The sequence below is a fragment of the Mobula birostris genome, chromosome 6 (assembly GCF_030028105.1).
Source record: "Mobula birostris isolate sMobBir1 chromosome 6, sMobBir1.hap1, whole genome shotgun sequence".
Classification (NCBI taxonomy): domain Eukaryota; kingdom Metazoa; phylum Chordata; class Chondrichthyes; order Myliobatiformes; family Myliobatidae; genus Mobula; species Mobula birostris.
The window spans coordinates 100,605,199-100,624,988 of NC_092375.1; the positions used below are offsets into that span (position 1 = coordinate 100,605,199).

At 41.1% G+C, this 19,790-nt stretch overlaps 1 protein-coding gene across 2 annotated transcripts in view; it reads left to right on the plus strand.

Moving 5' to 3' along the window:
- slc49a4 (solute carrier family 49 member 4) overlaps positions 1-5,615 on the plus strand; it is a 121,418-nt gene extending 115,803 nt beyond the window's left edge. For both annotated transcript variants that reach the window (XM_072260939.1, XM_072260940.1), the window contains exon 9: positions 3,409-5,615. In XM_072260939.1, the coding sequence (XP_072117040.1) occupies positions 3,409-3,524 (116 nt within the window). In that variant the 3' untranslated portion in view covers positions 3,525-5,615. The remainder of the gene's footprint in view (positions 1-3,408) is intronic.
- The last annotated feature ends 14,175 nt before the right edge of the window (positions 5,616-19,790 follow it).

Genomic DNA, 19,790 nt, shown 5'->3' on the forward strand with positions numbered 1-19,790 from the left:
CTCCCTTCAAACTGGGTCGCAACTAGGGCTGAAGAACCGTTGGGGAAAGTGTGCTGCAGATAGGTACCTGTTGAACTGTAGGGACTTAAGCAAGTACCTATCAAGCTAGAAGTATTATTGAATGTTTAGTGTCATAGTTTTGTAACTTGGGGAAGCTTAGATAAGTACTTGTTTGACTTAGATGCTTGGTTAAGTGTTTCACTGTTTATTTGTAAATAAGTAGTTGACTTATGGAATCTGTGAACATGACTCCTCATAACAGCACCGTAATAGCACTGCAGAAACCACTATGCTGTTATCTGAGGAATCAGTCTAGTGAACCACAGGTATCCTTTCCTGGGTAAAGAAACCAAGATGGCACATTGTGGAGACATATATGTCTGTGCTATGGAGAAGTAGAACAATGGAGAGAATGTCTTTATAGTGGTCCTTCATCATGATGCAGGGCTCCTGACCCAAAACATCAACCATCGCTCTGCCCCCATGAATATAACCTGACCCTTTGAGTTCCTCCACCAGTTTGTCTTTCCCTGGCACACTATACCTGGTGTGGTTTCCCCAAGGACCTGTATAATTATATATAATTATACTACAGTCGGCCCTCAGTATCTGCGGATTCAACCAACTGCGGATCAAGAGTACTGTTCAAGTATCCCCCGCTATCCGAAAGTAGAGCATTCCTGTGAAACCTTTCGTAAGCCAAACCCAAAAAAAACCTACCAAATCATACCAAATAACACATAAAACCTAAAATAACACTGACGTGTAGTAAAAGCAGGAATGATATGCTACTAGCAGAACCAATAGTAATATCGGCAGCTTTCAAGATTCTTTTTCTCTGTGTGTAAATAGTACAAATGGTGGACACAGGCAAATTCAACACATGCACAATGTCTTTATTTCGTTCACCATGATGGAAACGCTTAATTATGTCCAGTTTTACGCTAAGCTTGGGCTTTTCTGATACCTTGGGACACATCTTGCTAACGGATGCACAAAATAAATCGAGATAAAGCACTCTCGCTGCTCAGGGTGCGCGCTGCCTCTATAATGGCTTGCTGCAAAACAAACGCTGAACGCTATTTTCGCTTTTCATAACACCCTTAGGAGCTCTCTTAGGCTTTTATGTAAGGGACTTGAGCATCCACGCATTTTGGTATCCGCGTGGGGTCCCGGAACCAATCCCCCGCAGATACGGAGGGCCGACTGTATATAATTGTTTTGTACACCAAGATATCCTCACTTCTGCATTTAAAGCATATCATGAAGATCCCTGCATATTTTCCTGCAGTGACTGACATGAAGTGACATCTGGATCTCGTTGTTTAACGCACTGCCTTTTCTGTGTTTCCTACTAAAATGAATAACTTTCATCTAGCCATTTTATTCTGCATCTTCCATATTTTGCTTATTTACTCAACTCAACTTAATAGCCTTAAAGCCTCTTGCAACTTTTAATTCCACTAGCTTTGTATCTTTGAATTTAGAAATAAATTGTGAATATTTGGAGACAAGCAGTACTCAACAAGGCCCCTCCTGCTATCCTGAAAAAGACTCATATTTCCTGTCGCAAACGCGAGGAAATCTGCAGATGCTGGAATTTCAAGCAACACACATAAAAGTTGCTGGTGAACGCTGCAGGCCAGGCAGCATCTCTAGGAAGCGGTGCAGTTGACGTTTCAGGCCGAAACCCTTCATCAGGACCAACTGAAAGAAGAGCTAGTAAGAGGTTTGAAAGGGAGAGGGGAGATCCAAAATGATAGGAGAAGGCAGGAGGGGGAGGGATGGAGCCAAGAGCTGGACAGTTGATTGGCAAAAGGGATATGAGAGAATCATGGGATGGGAGGCCTAGGGAGAAAGAAAGGGGGAGGAGGGAAACCCAGAGGATGAGCAAGGAGTATAGCGAGAGGGACAGAGGGAGAAAAGGGAGAGAGAGAGAAAAAGAATTTGTGTGTGTGTGTGTGTATGTATATATATATGTATGTGTGTGTGTGTATATATAAAATAAATAACAGATGGGGTACGAGGGGGGAGGTGGGGCATTAGCGGAAGCTGGAGAAGTCGGTGTTCATGCCATCAGGTTGGAGGCTACCCAGACGGAATATAAGGTGTTGTTCCTCCAACCTGAGTGTGGCTTCATCTTGACAGTAGAGGAGGCCGTGGGTAGACACATCAGAATGGGAATGGGACGTGGAATTAAAACATGTGGCCACTGGGAGATGGTCCACCAGAGAAAGCAGGATCTCCCAGTGGCCACATATTTTAATTCCACGTCCCATTCCCATATTCCTATTCAAATTTCTGTTACACACATCATTCCCCATCATTCCTTTTATGACGTGTTTTCTTAAAAATAATCAGATTGTGCAGTAACGTAAATGAAAAATACTGAAAACACAGGTCAGGTAGCATCAATGGAGAATGACAGCCAAGATTTGTGACTTCATTGACCTATTCTCAGCTATGCTATCAATGAAACATTATTAAAATTTCTATTTTGTCTTTGATTAGATTATGAGGGCATGCAGTCCTCTTTTATTGTCATTTAGAAATGCATGCATTAGGAAATGATACAATATTCCTCCTGTGTTGTATCACAGAAACACAGGACAGACCAAGACTGCAAAACTAACAAAAACCACATAATTATAACATATAGTTAGAACAGTGCAACAATACCATAACTTGATGAAGAACAGTCCATGGCACAGTAAAAAAGTTCAAAGTCTCTTGAAAGTCCCACATCTGATGCAGACGGGAGAAGGAAGAAAACTCTCCCTGCCATACCCGACCGCAGTCTGACTCTGAGTCGTCCGAAAACTTCGAGCTCTGATCAGCCCTCCGACACCGAGTACCGAACACCATCTCTGCCGAACGCTTCAACCTCAGCCTCGGTCGCCAGCAGCAGGCAAAGTTGGGAATTTTGGGGCCCTCCCTCCAGAGATTCCTGATCGCACAGTAGCAGCGACAGCGAACCGGGCATTGCAGAAATTTCTCTGGATGTTCCTCTGCTTCTCACATCTGTCTCCATGAAATCAGAATTGTGCACGGCGACCTACTTACAAATATGATATAATTTCACTGGGGAGCTGCGCGCGCTGCATCGCGCCGCCATCTTCTCCTCCTGCCCTGATTGTAGCCTTGTGCAACTGGTGGCTGTAAGTTTCAATGTTGTTACACTAGGGATGGAGCATTGGACATTCTCAAACCATGCACAATAACCGTGATATGACATTTTCTTTGGAGCTAATCCTGTCATCTTTTCTCAATAGTTACCAATGGTTCTCAATGGTTATGAAGAGCAGCTGTTCCTTGTCAAATTTAGCTTTTTATTAAGTGTGTACTCTTACAGACATGATGAATGATTGCCTTTAAGGAAATGACAGTGCTTTCTTTTTGTATTTTCAGATGTTTCCTGGCTCAATTGGTGCCTGACTGCATCGTGTATGTTCAGTCTTATCCTCATTCTGTTGTTCAAGGAATCCTATGATAGACTCTACCTCGATGTTCTTGTCTCCGTTTGATGTTGTGTGGACAAAAGAAGTGGATGGATTTTAAACTCCCCAGGGAATTGAGTTGCACAATCATTAGGAATTGCACTTTTTTCCAAAACAGGAATGGACAAACTCAAACTTGTAGATTTTTCCACTGGTGTTTTTGTTTTAATTCAAACGTGATGTCATCAATTAAAATTATTAATATTGTAGGATTTGCGATGTGTGTGAAACAATAAGCTGATGTGCTGTGTGTTCAGTGAGTGATGGACTGTTTTAAGAGTGGAAGTGTCCTGGTACTGATAATATGATCGATACAGACAAAGCAAGTGGTGGATGACAGTTTAAAAATTCTCTACAGCTACCACAGTTGAACAATCATACTTTCAATTTTATTGTGGCAAATGCCTTTCTTGAGGCTGAAGAAGGCAATTGTGAAGAATTACTATTTAATGCAATTGAATAGGAAAGGTTAGTGATACTTGTAATATCAAGTATGTTCTTCCTATTATCAGTTTAAGATAGGATCAAATCAGAATTATGTTGACTTGACCCGACATTAGATGGGCATGGTAGGCATAAGGTTATTACAGAATGCACAGTACTGGAATTGCCAATGGGAAATGGTAGTAAAGTACTTTATGCAAAATAACAGTTTCTGTTTACACAGATAATTGTGTCCTCAGAGATTTCAGCATCCAGTCACTGTTTACTGGTGTATCACATCAAACTGAATATGGGTTTTTATTTTCTCAGTCGGTTGTACTTTTTGTTATTTCTTTTCTGACACGGTCTAGTGTGGTTGTCACTAGCCAGTAATCACGAGCAACTGATGAGGGAAAGAATTGCTAAGCACAAGAGCAATCCGGGTGCACTGACACCAAGGGATACATTAATGCCATGCATTCTCTCGCTTCACTTTGTGTGGAGGTTCTGCAAAAGAATTGAGTGCTATCCTTCACAGCTTGAAATTATTCACAAGTTGGCGTTCTGGCAGCATATTTTGAGGACTGTGGTAGTTTTGTCCCAGCAATTATGTTTTCTTACTATTTCAATCTGTGTAATGTTGTTTCCACTTTTTTGACTTGAATGTTTTATAAAATTCAGTAAAGGATGAGTTATTTCTTAACAACAACATCCAAACCGGAACTATAGATTGATGCTAGATGGAGGTTCAGAAAAGTTTGTCCATCTTTGTCTACAGAATTTGAATGTCAGATGCTGCTATTATGAGTGAAAGATGAATTGAAATATATTCTTAAAAAGAGTATATTACCCATGTTATTTACCTGTATCATGACCAATGTGAACTGTTAATGATACACAAGCAAAGGCAATATTTCTTCCTTAAGCTTTTTAATTTTTTTTTAAAATTGCATTTGTTCTGCATTGTAGTGAGTTGGCAACAAAAGGGAAGCGGTTAATCTGTTTTCAGATCCCCTTAATTATACTCTTACATTATATCATTTTTCTTCATGTGTCAAGTGCCCAGACTCCAGCTTCTTATGAAAGCAGTTCTCTTTCATTCACCCACTTCCCCGTCCACCTCCACACCAAGATTAGAGAGTGAGTGAAAGCTTTGAGTACAATATCTTTGCCATTAAGTTAGATGCAGGTGTTAGAATGTATGATATTCTGCCCTTGTGTTGTATATGTTCCACTCTCCCCTACTCTGGTATTAGGATATACCTCTGCATTTCAAAGATTAACAATTTTTAAGAATTAAATATTCAATTTTACCAACCCTTTACAAATTTCAATTTGTAGTAGATTTTGTCTTCCTGCTTCGTCTTATCCTTAGGTGGATGTTTTGTTTTGTAACTGTTGTCTAAAATTACAATCATAACTGTTTTATCTTTAAGCATTGTGTCCTGAAGATGAAGTTGCATTAAATATTCTAAGATTTGCTACTGTAGGCAAAGTATATTTCTCAAATTATAATATTTGTAAACTGGCCTTCTGTCAAGTTGTTTTTAAACCATTGCACAATGTTCTGTATCTATCTCTGAAGAATTAAAATGTACCTTTTCTGTGTATGCAGGGTACATCTTGATTGAAGTTTTCAAAATGTGACCATGTAAATAAACTGTGGAAACTGGAAGAAAGCTGTGGAAATGTCAAAGCTACACTTAATTACACTGAAACTAACAATTTAGTTGATCAGATTGTAAGCAATTGGACAACCCTGTGATGTTGGGATATGCTGCAGGAACTCAGCTAGTCAAGCAACATCTATGGAAGTGGGGGGGGGGGGTTGTCAATATTTCATGTTTCAACCTGAAATATTGACAATTTCTTTCCCCTCCACAGTTACTGTCGCCTCCCTGTCAGCTTGAGCCAGTCTGGCCATTCTCTTTTGACCTCTGTCATCAGCAAGGCTTTTTCACCCAGATAACTGCAGCTTCACTGCTTTTTTTTTTGTTTTTTTGCTTTGTTACTGTAAACGCCAGAGACGGTTGTGCGTGAAAATCCCAGGAGCTCAGTAGTTTCTGAGATGCTGAGATTGTTGGCAGTAACAATCACTTCACGGTCAATATTAATTAGATCACATTTCTTCCCCATTCTGATGTTTGGTCTGAACGTCAACTGAGCCTCTTGACCATGTCTGCATGCTTTTGTGCATTGAGTTGCTGCCACATGATTGGATTAGATATTTGTATTAACGAGCAGATGTACCTAATAAAGTAGCCACTGGGTGTATAAACTTGAATGATATAGGAGGTACAGTTAGAGGAAGAATCATGAAGCTGGAACCACAAATACTGTGAGACCAAGTCCACAAGCAGTTAATGAAGGAGTGTCACCTTTACCAAAGCAGCCGCAGTTCTTTGATTGTGAATTTCAATATCAAGCCAAGTGAAGTTTATTGCCATTTAACTATATACATTTATATAGAAGTGAGACAACGTTTCTTCAAACCAAGGTGTAAACACATAGCACATGGTAACTTATGAAGGTAAGGATAAACTCTACAGATAAATCACACATAAATAACAAACTAAAGTGCATTAATATTCAATAGAACAGATTAACCAGTGACTGGTGGTTAGCTGTGGAAGATGACTCTGCCTCCTTGCTAACGAAGCAGAAAGCTGCTTTAGCCAGTATTGGGACTTGCCTAACTGAAAAAATAACACACAACTCTTCTTCTTGTTTTACGACGGTTGGCACTCAGCTTAATGGTGCATTACCGCCACCTTCTGCTCCAGAATGTGCAATAGACTTACATTCCCAATTTCTTCATCCAATCATACACACATACATACCCTAACCTACAATTTATCCTCCCATCTTTGGCCATCCTAGTACCCTATTCCTGCTTATTCATCACATCCTATATAAAAAAAACTGTACCCCTTAAGAAAACTAAAAATACCCTGACCTGTGCTCTCTCACCCATGCCCAGCAACCCTTTTAATGTGAATTCCTGCACCCCCAATTCTCTTAGATTGATTATCATCATCTCTCTGTATTCCATACTTCCTGCAACTCAGAATTAGAAGTTCTACTGACTCTTCTTCCTGACATTCCTCACATAATTCTGTCTGGTGTTTCCCTATCATTTTCAATATTTTGTTTAACATACAGTGCCCCATCCTTAACCTAGTCCACACAGTGTCCTCTCTTCTGTATCCACTACCTACCCTAGTACCTACAACACTTTTTTGTATTTGATATAAATGCCTCCCTGTCCTATCTTTCTTGCCAGAAACACAGAACTCTGTTTAAAGAAAAAGATATGTTGATGGGGTTATGTTTCTTTCTATCATTTTTTAGGCTCTGGATATTGTTGGGAGGGCCAGCATACAATACCCATCAATAATGGCCCTTCAGATTGCATGCAGAGGTGAGATACTCTCAGAGTATTCTTTGGGAAGAAGTTCCAGGAATTAAAACTACTAACAATGAAAAATCAGTGATTTATCTCCAAGTTATTATCTTGTTCAACTGAGAGGACGGTGCCACCATGCATCTGAAGTCATTGGTGGTAGAGGGCAAAGGTTGGGAGATGCTATCGCAACAGTTTAGGCCAAGAGTGGTGAACCAGTAATGCACGAAACAAATTTTGTTGACATACACATGCATTACTGCCCCTAAATTGTTTAAAGCCCACCTTTAATAAAACAATACATAATGATCATCTTTACTGCCAAATGAAGCAGCCAATTAATTTTTACAACCTAAGAGCAGTAAGGTTTTTCTACAGAAAACATTTTATGTCGGCTTTGCGCCAGCTAGGTGATTACAAAAATACATGATAATTGATGATTGAAATCCTAGCAGACCTGGTGAACGCGATTATTTGAATGGTAAATGGTTGGGCCAGTTGGCATTGACTTCGCTTATATTGTTTATTCTGTCGTTTAAGAGTGAACACTAAATATTCAGTGATTATCATGGTAAATACTGAATGTAATTTATTGCCTCCATGAGTGTACATGAATAGTGATGAACTTGATCAGTTCTAATTATAGGACGATACTTACTGATGAAGCTAGTGCTGTGTGCAAAGCTGTCAAAACAAGCTGGATATATAAAATATTTGTTAGTGTAGCAACAGAAGTCTCAATAAGAGAGCAGTGGGTTATTTTCTTTTACTTGACCTTTTGTGAAAATCGCATCAAAGCTTATAATTTCACATTCATGTTTATTATGATATATATGAGATACAATAACAAGACTATTTGGAAATATTTTTCAGTTGTGTTTTTGAAAGACTAATTTTTGAACAGGTTTTATAAAATGTTTCACGTTTCAATTTGTCTCTTAATATGTTTATTAATAGTAAAACAATGAATATATGTAAATAAGCAACAAGGTTCATCATTTTTCCTTAAAGTCTATAATTACTGTTATTAATTTACTAAACATCAATAATCTCAGTTTAAAATTGCCATGGCATGCAAGGGGTTTTTTTTGAGAAGATTATTGCTAATTTGGACACACACTCTCAAAAAGACTCGTCACCCTGGCCTATGATTTTGATAACCTTAGTTTATGAAGAGATTTTGTTGAACTTCTTGAATTAAAGAATCTTATGCTAAACAAGGTGCCCGCTTGGCTTGTCATGTAAATAGCAGCTAAGACAAGTTATTGAATAAAACGCATGTTCCATCTCTCAATCCATGCCTGCTCCCCCCTTCGCCCCACCCCACACACACACACTTTACCCCCTTCCCCAACCCACCCACTTGATGAGTCATTGGGTATATTTAAAGTAGAAGTGGACACATTCTTGTTTGGTGAGGGTGTCTGCGGGGAGCAGGGAGAAGACAGAAGAATGGAGTTCAGAGGGCAAATAAATCAGCCATGATCAAATAGCAGAGCAGACTCGATGGGCCCAAATGGTCTAGTTTTGTTTCTAACAACAAAACTGCACCTCTTCCTAGAGATGCTGCCTGGCCTGCTGCGTTCACCAGCAACTTTGATGTGTGTTGCCTTAATTTTGTTTCTATGTTACTTGGTTTAATGGTATTTAACACTTCTCACCTGGCAGGTCCACTTGGAAGTCTGAAGTTTTCTTTGCTATTTGCCATGGCAAGCTTTTGTATTGTCTGCAAATTTCTCAATCATGTCTAATTCAAATCCATATGTAATGCCTTTAAGTGTCCTTGTACAGAGCACTGCAAACCCCACTGCATGCAGCCTTCCAATCTCCAAATCTGCCATTGCCACCATGCCAATTTCGGATTATACTCAACCATTTTTATTGTCTTTTTGAACTTTTACTTCCCATACTAGTCTTTACATAGGGCTTTGTTCAAAATCTATGTGGTGTATCTCAAATGCATTGTTCTCATTGACTTTCCTTGGTATCTTCTTGAAATATTTGACTTTTAATCAGTAAATGGCCTTCCTATGACATATCTATGCTAGCTGTTATCTCAAATCCTTTAAACTGTCTTTCATAAATTTATACAATAATTTTCCATATCCTATGAGACTAATTATCTGTTATAGAGTTGTGCAAAACTACAGCACAGTAACAGGTTCTTCAGCCCATCTAATCTACGCCAAACCATCTAAGCTGCCTAGTCCCATCGACCTATACCCAGACTATGGCCCTCCAAACTCCTCCCATCGATGTACCTATCCAAACTTCTCTTAAGCTTTGAAATTAAGCTAGTATGCACCATTTACACTAGCAGCTCATTCCACTCTCTCATGGCCCTCTGAGTGAAGAAGTTTCCCTTTATGTTTCCCTTAAACTTTTTACATTTCACTCTCAACATATCTGATTGTTGTACTTGCACCTAACCTCACTGGAAAAAAAAAACAAAAAATCTGCAGACACTGGAAATCCATGCAACATACACAAAATGCTGGAGAAACTCAGCAGGTCAGGCAACATCTATGGAAAAGAGTAGCTGACATTTTGGGTCAAGACACTTCATCAGGACTATCCTCTAGTCGTAGTCTCTCCCAACATCAGTGGAAAAAGCCTGCTTACATTTACTCTATCTATACCCCTCATAATTTTGAATACCTCTATCAAATCTCCCCTTAATCTTCCATGTTCCAAGGAATAAAATTCTAACCTATTCAATCTTTCCTTATAGCTTGGGTCCTCCAATCCTGGCAAAATCCTTGTAAATTTTCTGTGTACTCTTTCAACCTTATTTACATCTTTCCTGCAGGTAGGTGACCTAAACTGCACGCAATACTCCAAAGTAGGCCTCACCAACAATTTATGTAACTAGCATCCCATCTCATGTACTCAATACTTTGATTTATGAAGGCCAATGTGCCAAAAGCTTTCTTTATGATATGTGGTGCCATATTCAATGAATTATGAATCTGTACTCCCTGATACCTTCATTCTTCTATAATCCTCAGTGTCCAACTATTCACTGTGTAAGACCTACCCTAGTTGGTCCTACAGAAGTGCAATACCTAGTACTTGTCTGCATTAACTTCCATATGCCATTTTTCAGTCCATTTTTCCAGCAAGCTCTGATAGTCTTCCTTACTGTCCACTGCACCTCATCTGCAAATTTGCTGATTCAGTTAACCATATTATCATCCAGATCATTGATATAGATGACAAACAACAATGGATCCAGCACTGATCCCTGTGGCACTCCACTAGTCACAGGTCTCCAGTCAGAGAGGCAACCATCTTCTACCACTCTGGCTTCTCCCACAAAGCCAATGTCTAATCTAATTTACTACCTCATCTTGAGTGCCAAGTGAATGAATCTTCTTGACCACCCTCCCATCCAGGATCTTGTCAAATGACTTGCAAAAGTCCATGTAGATAATTTTAGAGTTATTTTTGGGTTTAGAATGTTTAACAGATAATTTTAGCCACCAGTATTCAGATCTGGGTGTGGATTTGATTTTAAAGCAGCTCTGAACAATAGGTTCACAGACCAGGAAATGGATATTTAGCTGATTGTCTGCATAGGCATGAGTCCAATCAACATTCCACTGCATGGGTACAAAAATGATTAACACTTGATCTGGGTCTGATGGTGGAAAGATTGTAAAAATGGATTTGTTTGACGTCCTGAATGTTCTTTGATCATCAGCACATAGAATGTATGTAGTGCTGGGCAGACCTTTCAACTGAAAGCCTGCTGTGTCTCCGTATGATGCCTGATGTATCATCTTTTGTTGAATAAAGAAGCTGGTTCATATCTACCAGTACTTTTCTCCAGTGACTTCATTCACTTAACAACAGACAACATCCACTGCCTTGCCTTTCCTAGTAACTTGCTTAACAATCTCTATAAGATTGGTTAGACATAACTTACCACGCACATTGCTATCCAAATACTCATATATATTAGAATTATCTTCCTCTAAGTTTACCACTACTGATGTCAGGCTCACCAGCCTATAATTTTCTGGTTTATTTTTAGAGTCTTTCTTAAACAGCAGAACATCATTAGCTAATCTCCAATCCTCCAGTACCTCACCTGTCACTAAGGATGATTTAATTATCTCTGCTAAGGCTCCTGCAATTTCTACACTTGCTGTCCATAAGAATCCAAGAGAACACCTTGTCAGGCCCTGGGGAATTTCTCCACCCTGATTTGTCTCAAGACTGCAAACACCTCTTCCTCTGTAATCTGTCTAGGGTCCATGACACACTCCTGCTTTGCCTCACCTCTGTGCCTGTCTTCTGAATAAATACAGATGGAAAAAATCTATTGTAGATTTCCCCTTCTCTATTGGCTCCACACATAGATAATCATTCTGATCTTCCAGACACCCATTTGGAGTGAGGCTTCACTTGGAGTATTGTGATTACTTTTGGGTGCCTTTTCTAACAAAGGATGTGTTGACTTTGGAGCAGATTCAAAGGAGGTTCATGGAAATGATTCCAGGATTGAAAGTCTTATCATATGAAAAGTGTTTGATAGCTCTGAGCCTGTACTCACTGGAATTCAGAAGAATGAAGGAGGGATCTCATTGAAACCTATCAAATTTTGAAAGGCCTTGATAGAGTGTATGTGGAGAGGATGTCTCCTATGATGAGTATTCTAGGACCAGAGGACACAGCCTCAGAATAGGGGGATATCTATTTAGCATGAAGAAAAGGAATTTCTTCGGCCAGAGAGTGGTGAATCTGGAAATCGTTCCAACAGGTGGCTGTTGTGGCAAGTCATTGAGTATATTTATGGCAGAGTTTGATAGATGCTTGATTAGTCAAGGTCTGAAGGGTTACAGGGAGAGGGCAGGAGATTGGGGCTGAGAGGGAAATGGAGCAGCAATGATGAAATGCTTGAGTAGACTCGATGGGCCAAATGGCCTAATTCAGCTCTTATATCTTATGGACCAATTTTGTTCCTTGCAATCCTTTTGCTCTTGACCTATCAGTAGAATCCCTTAGGATTCTGCTTCATCTTGTTTACTAAGGCTATCTTGTGCCTTCTTTTAGCCCTCCTGATTTCTTCCTTAAGTGCTCTGTTACATTTCTTATGGTCCATAAGATTCATTGTTTGCTCCTGTCTGCCTATTCCTGCTATGCACCTATTTTTTTCCCTCTTTACCAGTGGCTCAATATCTTTTGAAAACCTTGGTTCCCTAAACATAGTATCTTTACCTTCTATTCTGACAGGCACATACAAGCCTTGTACTCTCAAAATTTTGCTTTTGAAGGCCTCCACTTACCAAGTACACCTTTGCCAGAAAATAGCCTGTCCCAATCCACACATGCCTGATCGTTTCTGATACCATTAAAATTGCCCTTTCTCTAATTAAGAATTTCAACCTGCAGACCAGATTTAGCCTTTTCCATAATTACTTTGAAACTAATAGGATTACGATCACTAGATGCAAGGTGTTTCCCTCCACAAACTTCTGTCACCTGCCCTGTTGCCCTGTCACATCTTTCATCTTTCAGAAATCAGGAGGGCTAAAAGTAGTGAATCTGTGGAATGCTCTGTCACAGACTGTGGTGGAGGCCAAGTTCATGCATATATTTAAGGCAGAAGTTCATCATTTCCTAACCATGTTGGGCATCAAACGATATGGTGAGAAGGCAGGTGTATGGGGTTGAGTGGGATCTGGGATCAGCCATGATGGAATGGTGGAGCAGATTCGATGAGCTGAATGGCCTAATTCTGCTCCTATGTCTTGTCTTATTCCTAATAGCAGATCAAGTATCGCAGCACTCTTTTGTTGGGACTTCTATGCAGTGATTAAGGAAACTTTTCTAAACAGATTTGACAAAATCTATGCCATCGTGTCCCATAGTATGGGAGTCCCAGCCTACTATAACTACCTTTTGTTTCTTGCAACAGTCTGCGATCTCTGCAGATTTGTTCCTCTAAATTTTGCAGGGTGGTCTGTAATATAGCCCTATTAACGTGATCATGCCTTTCTTGTTTCTCGTTTCTACCCATAATGCCTCACTAGACAAGTTCTCCAGTCTGTCCTGGCCGAGCACTGCCATGACATACTCTCTGACCCTTTACGTCCTCCCACCCTGTCACAGCTAAAACAACTGAACCCCGGAATACTGAGACCAGTTCTGCCTGTCCTGCAACCAATTCCTTTTTAGAAACAGCTCCACATTTCAAGACTCTGTCAACACATGCGAAATGCTGGAGTCAGGCAGTGTCTTCAATGAAAGAGAATAAACATCAACTGTTTATTCCTCTCCGGAGATGGTACAGCAGAAAACAAGTCCTGGAAGAACTTCCAGATCAGGCAACATTTTATGGAAGGAAATTGGACAATCAATGTTTTGGATTGAGACCCTTCTTCTGGACTGAAAAAGTACAATGGAGATGACTAATTGCAAGAAATGAGGTGGAGGAATGGATCAAGAGCCAACAAGCTTGCGGTGGCTCCATGTGAGGAAGGGGTGATTGGCAGATGGCATCAAGTGGGGAAGGGAAAGGAAAAAATGGTTAAATTTCCCTCAGCAGATGCTGGCTGAACTCTTGAGTTCCATCAGCAGCTCATCTCTTTTTTTTGCACCAGGTACTAGCATCTGCAGACTCTCGTGTCCGCAGAAAATACTTCTTACATCCTGTGTAACGTTTTCCTTGAAAGGGTGACAAAATTGTAAAACCCTTTCAAAAGGAAAGGAATCAGATAACATTTAAACAGGAGATTTTGCAGATGCTGGAAATAAAGTTGTTCTTCTTCCAAAGCCCATAACCCCTACTGGGGCACAGGCTGCCAACAGCAGCTCTGCCAGTCTTTCAACATGATCCCAGTGTAACCCATCTTTGGAATCCTTCCTCTCCCAAGGATGCTTCTATGGGCATTTCTATACTCTGGGTTTTTATGGGATGGAGTTGCTTCCTTACGACTGGAAAGGAAGGGGAAATATCCATTCCCTACATATTCGCATATCTATCCAACAGTCTCTTAAATTCCTCAGTTGTATCTTCTTCCACCATTTCTCCTCGTTCCAGGCACCAACCAATCTGCATAAAGCACATTTCCTTTAAACTTTGCCACTCTTGCCTTAAATGCATATCCTCTATTACATGACATTTTACCCTGGGAAAAAGATTCTGATTGCTTACCATTGCCAGTCCTGGTGAAAGGGCTTGGCCCAAAATTTCAACTCTGTGTTTCTTTTGATAGATGCTGTCCAACCCTCTGAGGTGCTCCTGCATTTTGTGTGGATAACATTGAAATTTTTGTTTAATTGAAGACAATAGGCACTAACTGGATCTTTCCAAGATCTTGGCACAGTCACGCTGGTCAACTTATCATCTTCTGTGCTGTATTATTTCTTTTATTTATTTCTTTTCAGCCAGAACCTTCGGTGGAGTGATTTATAGCACTGGGCCAGTATACAGTGGAATTCAGACCAGGGATCTCATGAAAACCCACTGAATACAGAAAGGCCTGAGAGGATGTTTCTATTAGCAGAAGAGCTTTGGGTTCAAGGGCACAGCCTCAGAATACAGTGGTGTCCTTTGAGGAATTTCTTCACCCTGGGTGTAGTAAATCTATGGAATTTGACAGTTATGAAACCCAAGTTTTTTTTAGCACTTTGGTGTTTGGAACAGTGGCCAAACAGCATTTGGGATTGATTGGCAAGAACAAATTAAATAAGGCAGAGGCAAGCAGAGCAGTCATTGTTGGAGTGACCATCATTGGAGTGCACAGAGCTAAAGTGGAGATTTTGAGGATCTAGCTCTTTGAGGCTTGAGTGAGAGAAGGAGAAAAGGCTGTGGGTAGGTTTCTCTCTCCACCAGTTTATTTATTGTTTTTTTCCTTCTTTTTATTTAGAACAGTAGAGATGCCAGGTTGAACGCTTCTGTTTCTGGACATGGGAAAGCAGGGTGCCTGACGACTACACTTGGGAGAAGAGCATCTAATTGCAGCTTCTAACACTCTGCATTTGGGAAGCTGAGGGGCTGATAGACAGGACATATAGAGAGGTAGTTACACTCAAGATGCAGGACACGGGAGACTAGGTAACAGTCAGGAAGGGATAAGGGATTAAACCGCTAGAGCAGAGTACTCTTGTTGCCATCCCCCTCAACAATAGGTTTTCCACTTTGGATAGTTGGGGGAGGATGACCTAGAAGAGGAAAGTCACAGTGGTCAGGTCTCTGGCACTGAGTCTGACTCTGTGACATAGAAGGGAAGCAGGGAGAAGAGGCGAGCAGTGGTGATCGGGGATTCATTTGTTAGGGGAATGGACAGGAGATTCTGTGGAAAAGAACAAGATTTCCCCAATGGTATATTGCTTCCTGGGTGCCAGGGTCTAGAACATCTCGGATCGGGGCCTCAGCATTTTTAAGTGGGAGGGTGAACAGCCAGAGGTCGTGGTCCATGTAGGTACCAATGATATGAGTAGGAAGAGTAATGAAGTTCTTCAAAATGAGTTCAGGGAGACAGGTGATAAGTTAAATGGCAGGACCTCCAGGGTTGCGCTTAGAATTGCTACTCATGCCACGTGCTAATGAGGCCAGAAATAGGACAATTATACAGTTAACACGTTGGTGTAGGAGGGAGGCTGTCAGCATTTCGGGTCATTCGCCTCTCTTCCAGGGAAGTTGGGACCTGTACAGAAGGGACGGTTTGCACCTGAACTGGAAGGGGACTAATATCCTAACAGGAAGGTTTGCTAGTGCTGCACAGAGGGGTTAGAAATCGAGTTGCAAGGGGATGGGAACCAGAGTACCAGAAGAGTTTGTGGAGAAAGATTTGTTAAGACCTCAGACAAAGTGAGAAATCACAAGGTTGAGCAAGGTGTAACTAATGTCCTGAGCTGTGCATATTTCATTGCAAGAAGGGCAGGTGGGACCTATAGAAAGGGGATGGGCTGCACTTGAATCTGAGGGGGACCAATATTATAGGGGGCAGGTTTACTACAGCTGTTGGGAGTGATTTAAACTAATCTGGCAGGGGGATGGAAACCAGTATGATAGAGCTGAGGATGAACCAGCAGGTTTACAAGTAGATGACGGGTGTAACATGAATGTAAGGAAGGGCAAGCTAATGATTGGGTACAAATGCAGACAGAGCAAAGAGTTAAATTGTACCACGGAGGCAAAATTCAAAAGGGCAAAGAATACAGGACTGAAGATGCTGTATTTAAAAAACTATTATGGGAATCATATATAAGCCTCCAAATAGTAGCCAGGATATTGGGTTGAGATTGCAAAGGGAGCTGGAAAAGGCACATAATACGGGTAATGTCACAATTGTAATGGGGGACTTCAATATGCAAGGGGATTGGGAAAATCAGGTTGATGTTGGATTGTAAGAGAGGGAATTTGTTGAATGCCTATGAGATGGATTTTTAGAGCAACTTGTGCATGATCCTTCTTGGGGAAAGGCTATCTTAAATTGGGTACTATGTAATACCAAGATCTTATTAGGGACCATAACGTAAAGGAAAGCTTAGGAAGCAGTGATCTTAATATGGTTGAATTCATACTGCAGTTTGGGAGGGAGAAGCATAATTCACATGTATCACTATTGCAATGGAATAAAGGGAATTACAGAGGCATGAGGTAGGAGCTTGCCCAGATGGATTGAATGTAGGATACTAGTGGGGATGACAGCAGAGTCGAGATGGCTGGAGTTTCCGGGAATAGTTCACAAGGTGCAGGATAGATAGGTCCCACTGAGAAAGAAGTTCTCAAATAATGGGATAAGCAACCGTGGCTGACAAGGGAAGTTAGGGGATGCAGAAAAGCCAAGGAAAGGGCATATAAGGTAGCAAAAGTGAATAGGAAGTTGGATGATAGGGAAGCTTTTAAAATCTAACAAAAGGCAGTTAAAAAGCTGTCAGAAGGGAAAAGATGAGGGCAAACAAACCAATAATATAAAGCAGGATACTAGAAGCTTTTTCAGTTATATAAAAAGTGAGGTGAGAGTTGATATTGGACCACTGGAAAATGATGCTGGTGAGGTAGTAATGGGAGACAAAGATATGACAGTCAAACATAATGGGTACTCTGCATCTGTTTTCATTATGGAAGACACTAGCAGTGTACCAGAGGTGCGTGAGTGTCAGGGAGCAAGAGTGAGTGCTATTGCTATTACAAAGGAAAAAGTACTAGGAAAACTGAAAGGTCTTAAGGTGGATAAGTCACCTGGACCAGATGGACTACTTCCCAGAGTCCTGAGAGAAGTTGCTGAAGAGATAATGGATTCATTGATCGTGATCTTTCAAAAATCACTTGATTCTGGCATGGTCCCAGAGATTGCAAATGTCACTCCGCTCTTTAAGAAGAGAAAAAGGCAAAAGAAAGAAAGATATAGGCCAGTTAGTCTAACCTCAGTGGTTGGGAAGTGTTGGATTTCCTTATTAAGGATGAGGTGTCGGGGTACTTGGAAACTAATGATAAAATAAATCAAAGTCAGCATGGTTTCTGTAAAGGGAAATCTTGCCTGACAAATCTGTTAGAGTTCTTTGAGGAAGTAACAAGCAGGCGGACAAAAGAGAGGCAGTGGATGTCATTTACTCAGATTTTCAGAAGGCATTTGATAAGGTGGCACACATGAGGTTGCTTAACAAGATAAAATCCTATGGTGTTACAGGAAAGATACTGGCATGGATAGAGGAATGGCTGACAGGCAGGAGGCAGTGAAACGGAATAAAAGGGGCCTTTTCTGGTTGGCTGTCAGTGACTAGTGGTGCTCCTCAGGGGTCAGTATTGGGACTGCTACTTTTCACATTGTTTGTAATGATTTGGATAATGGAATTGATGGTTTTGTGGCAAAGTTTGTGGATGATACAAAGATAGGTGGAGGGGTAGATAGTGCTGAGGAAGCAATGTGATGGCAGCAAGACTTAGATAAATTGGATGAATAGACACGGACCTGAATGACTTCCACCCAGTTGCACTCACCCCCGTCATTGCAAAGTGCTTTGAGAGACTGGTTCTATCACATCTGAAATCCTGTCTGCCCACTATCCTGGACCCCCATCAATTTGCCTGTCGCACCAACAGGTCAACAGAGGACGCCATCTCCACAGCACTTCACTCTGCCCTGACCCACCTGGACAGCCCCTACTCTTACGTCAGAATGCTGTTCATTGACATTAGTTTGGCATTCAATACTGTGATCTCCTCCAAGCGGATCACCTCTGCAATTGGACCTTGGACTTTCAGACTAACAGACCCCAATCAGTTAAGTTAGACTCCACTCTCACCCTGTACACCATCGTGCCTCAAGGCTGTGTGCTGAGCCCTCTTCTGTACTCCCTTTTCACCTATGACTGCATTCCTGTACAGGGTTCTAATTCCATAATCAAGTTTGCAGGCGACACCACGGTGGTTGGCCTGATCAGAGGGGATGAAGAGACAGCCTACAGGGACGAGGTCCAGCACCTCGCCATGTGGTGTGCCGACAACAACCTGGCCCCTAACACCCAGAAGACCAAGGAGATCATTGTGGACTTCAGGCATGCTAGGAGCCACACTCATATCCCCATCTACATCAACGGAGTTGTAGTGGAGCGTGTATCAAGCTTCAGATTCCTTGGTGTCCACATTTCCGAGGATCTCACCTGGTCCCTGAACTCCTCCATCCTGATCAAAAAGGCGCAACAGCGCCTTTATTTCCTGTGGAGCATCAAGAAATCTCACCTCTGTCCCAGGATACTGATGGACTATTACTGCTGTAAAAGCATATTCACCGACTGCACCTCAGTGTGGTATGGCAATTGTCCCATATCGGACCACAAAGCACTCCAGTGTATAGTGAAAACTGCCCAGCAGATAATCGGCACCGAATTGCCCACCATTGAGAACATCTACCATAAATGCTGCCTGGTCAGAGTGAAAAGCATTATCAAGGATGCATCTCACCCTAACCATGGACTTTTTTCTCTCCTCCCATCCGGTAGGTGCTACAGGAGCCTCCGCTCCCACACCAACAGGCACAGGAAGAGTTTCTTCCCTGAGGCTGTGACACTGCTGAACCTCACATCACAGTGCTAAGCAATATTGCACCCGTATCGGACTGTCTCAGTACTTTTATATTTGTGTGCTGTAGCACTTAATTTTTATTCGCAGTTATTTTGTAAATAACACTATTCTTTGCATTTCTGGTTAGGTGCTAATTGCATTTCATTGGCTTTGTATCTGTACTCGGCACAATGACAATAAAGATGAAACTAATCTAAAAAAAAGTGGCAGATGGAATACAGTGTTGGGAAATGTATAGTCATAGTCATAGTTATACTTTATTGATCCCGGGGGAAATTGATTTTCATTACAGTTGCACCATAAATAATTAAATAGTAATAAAACCATAAATAATTAAATAGTAATATATAAATTATGCCAGGAAATAAGTCCAGGACCAGCCTATTGGCTCAGGGTGTCTGACCCTCCAAGGGAGGAGTTGTAAAGT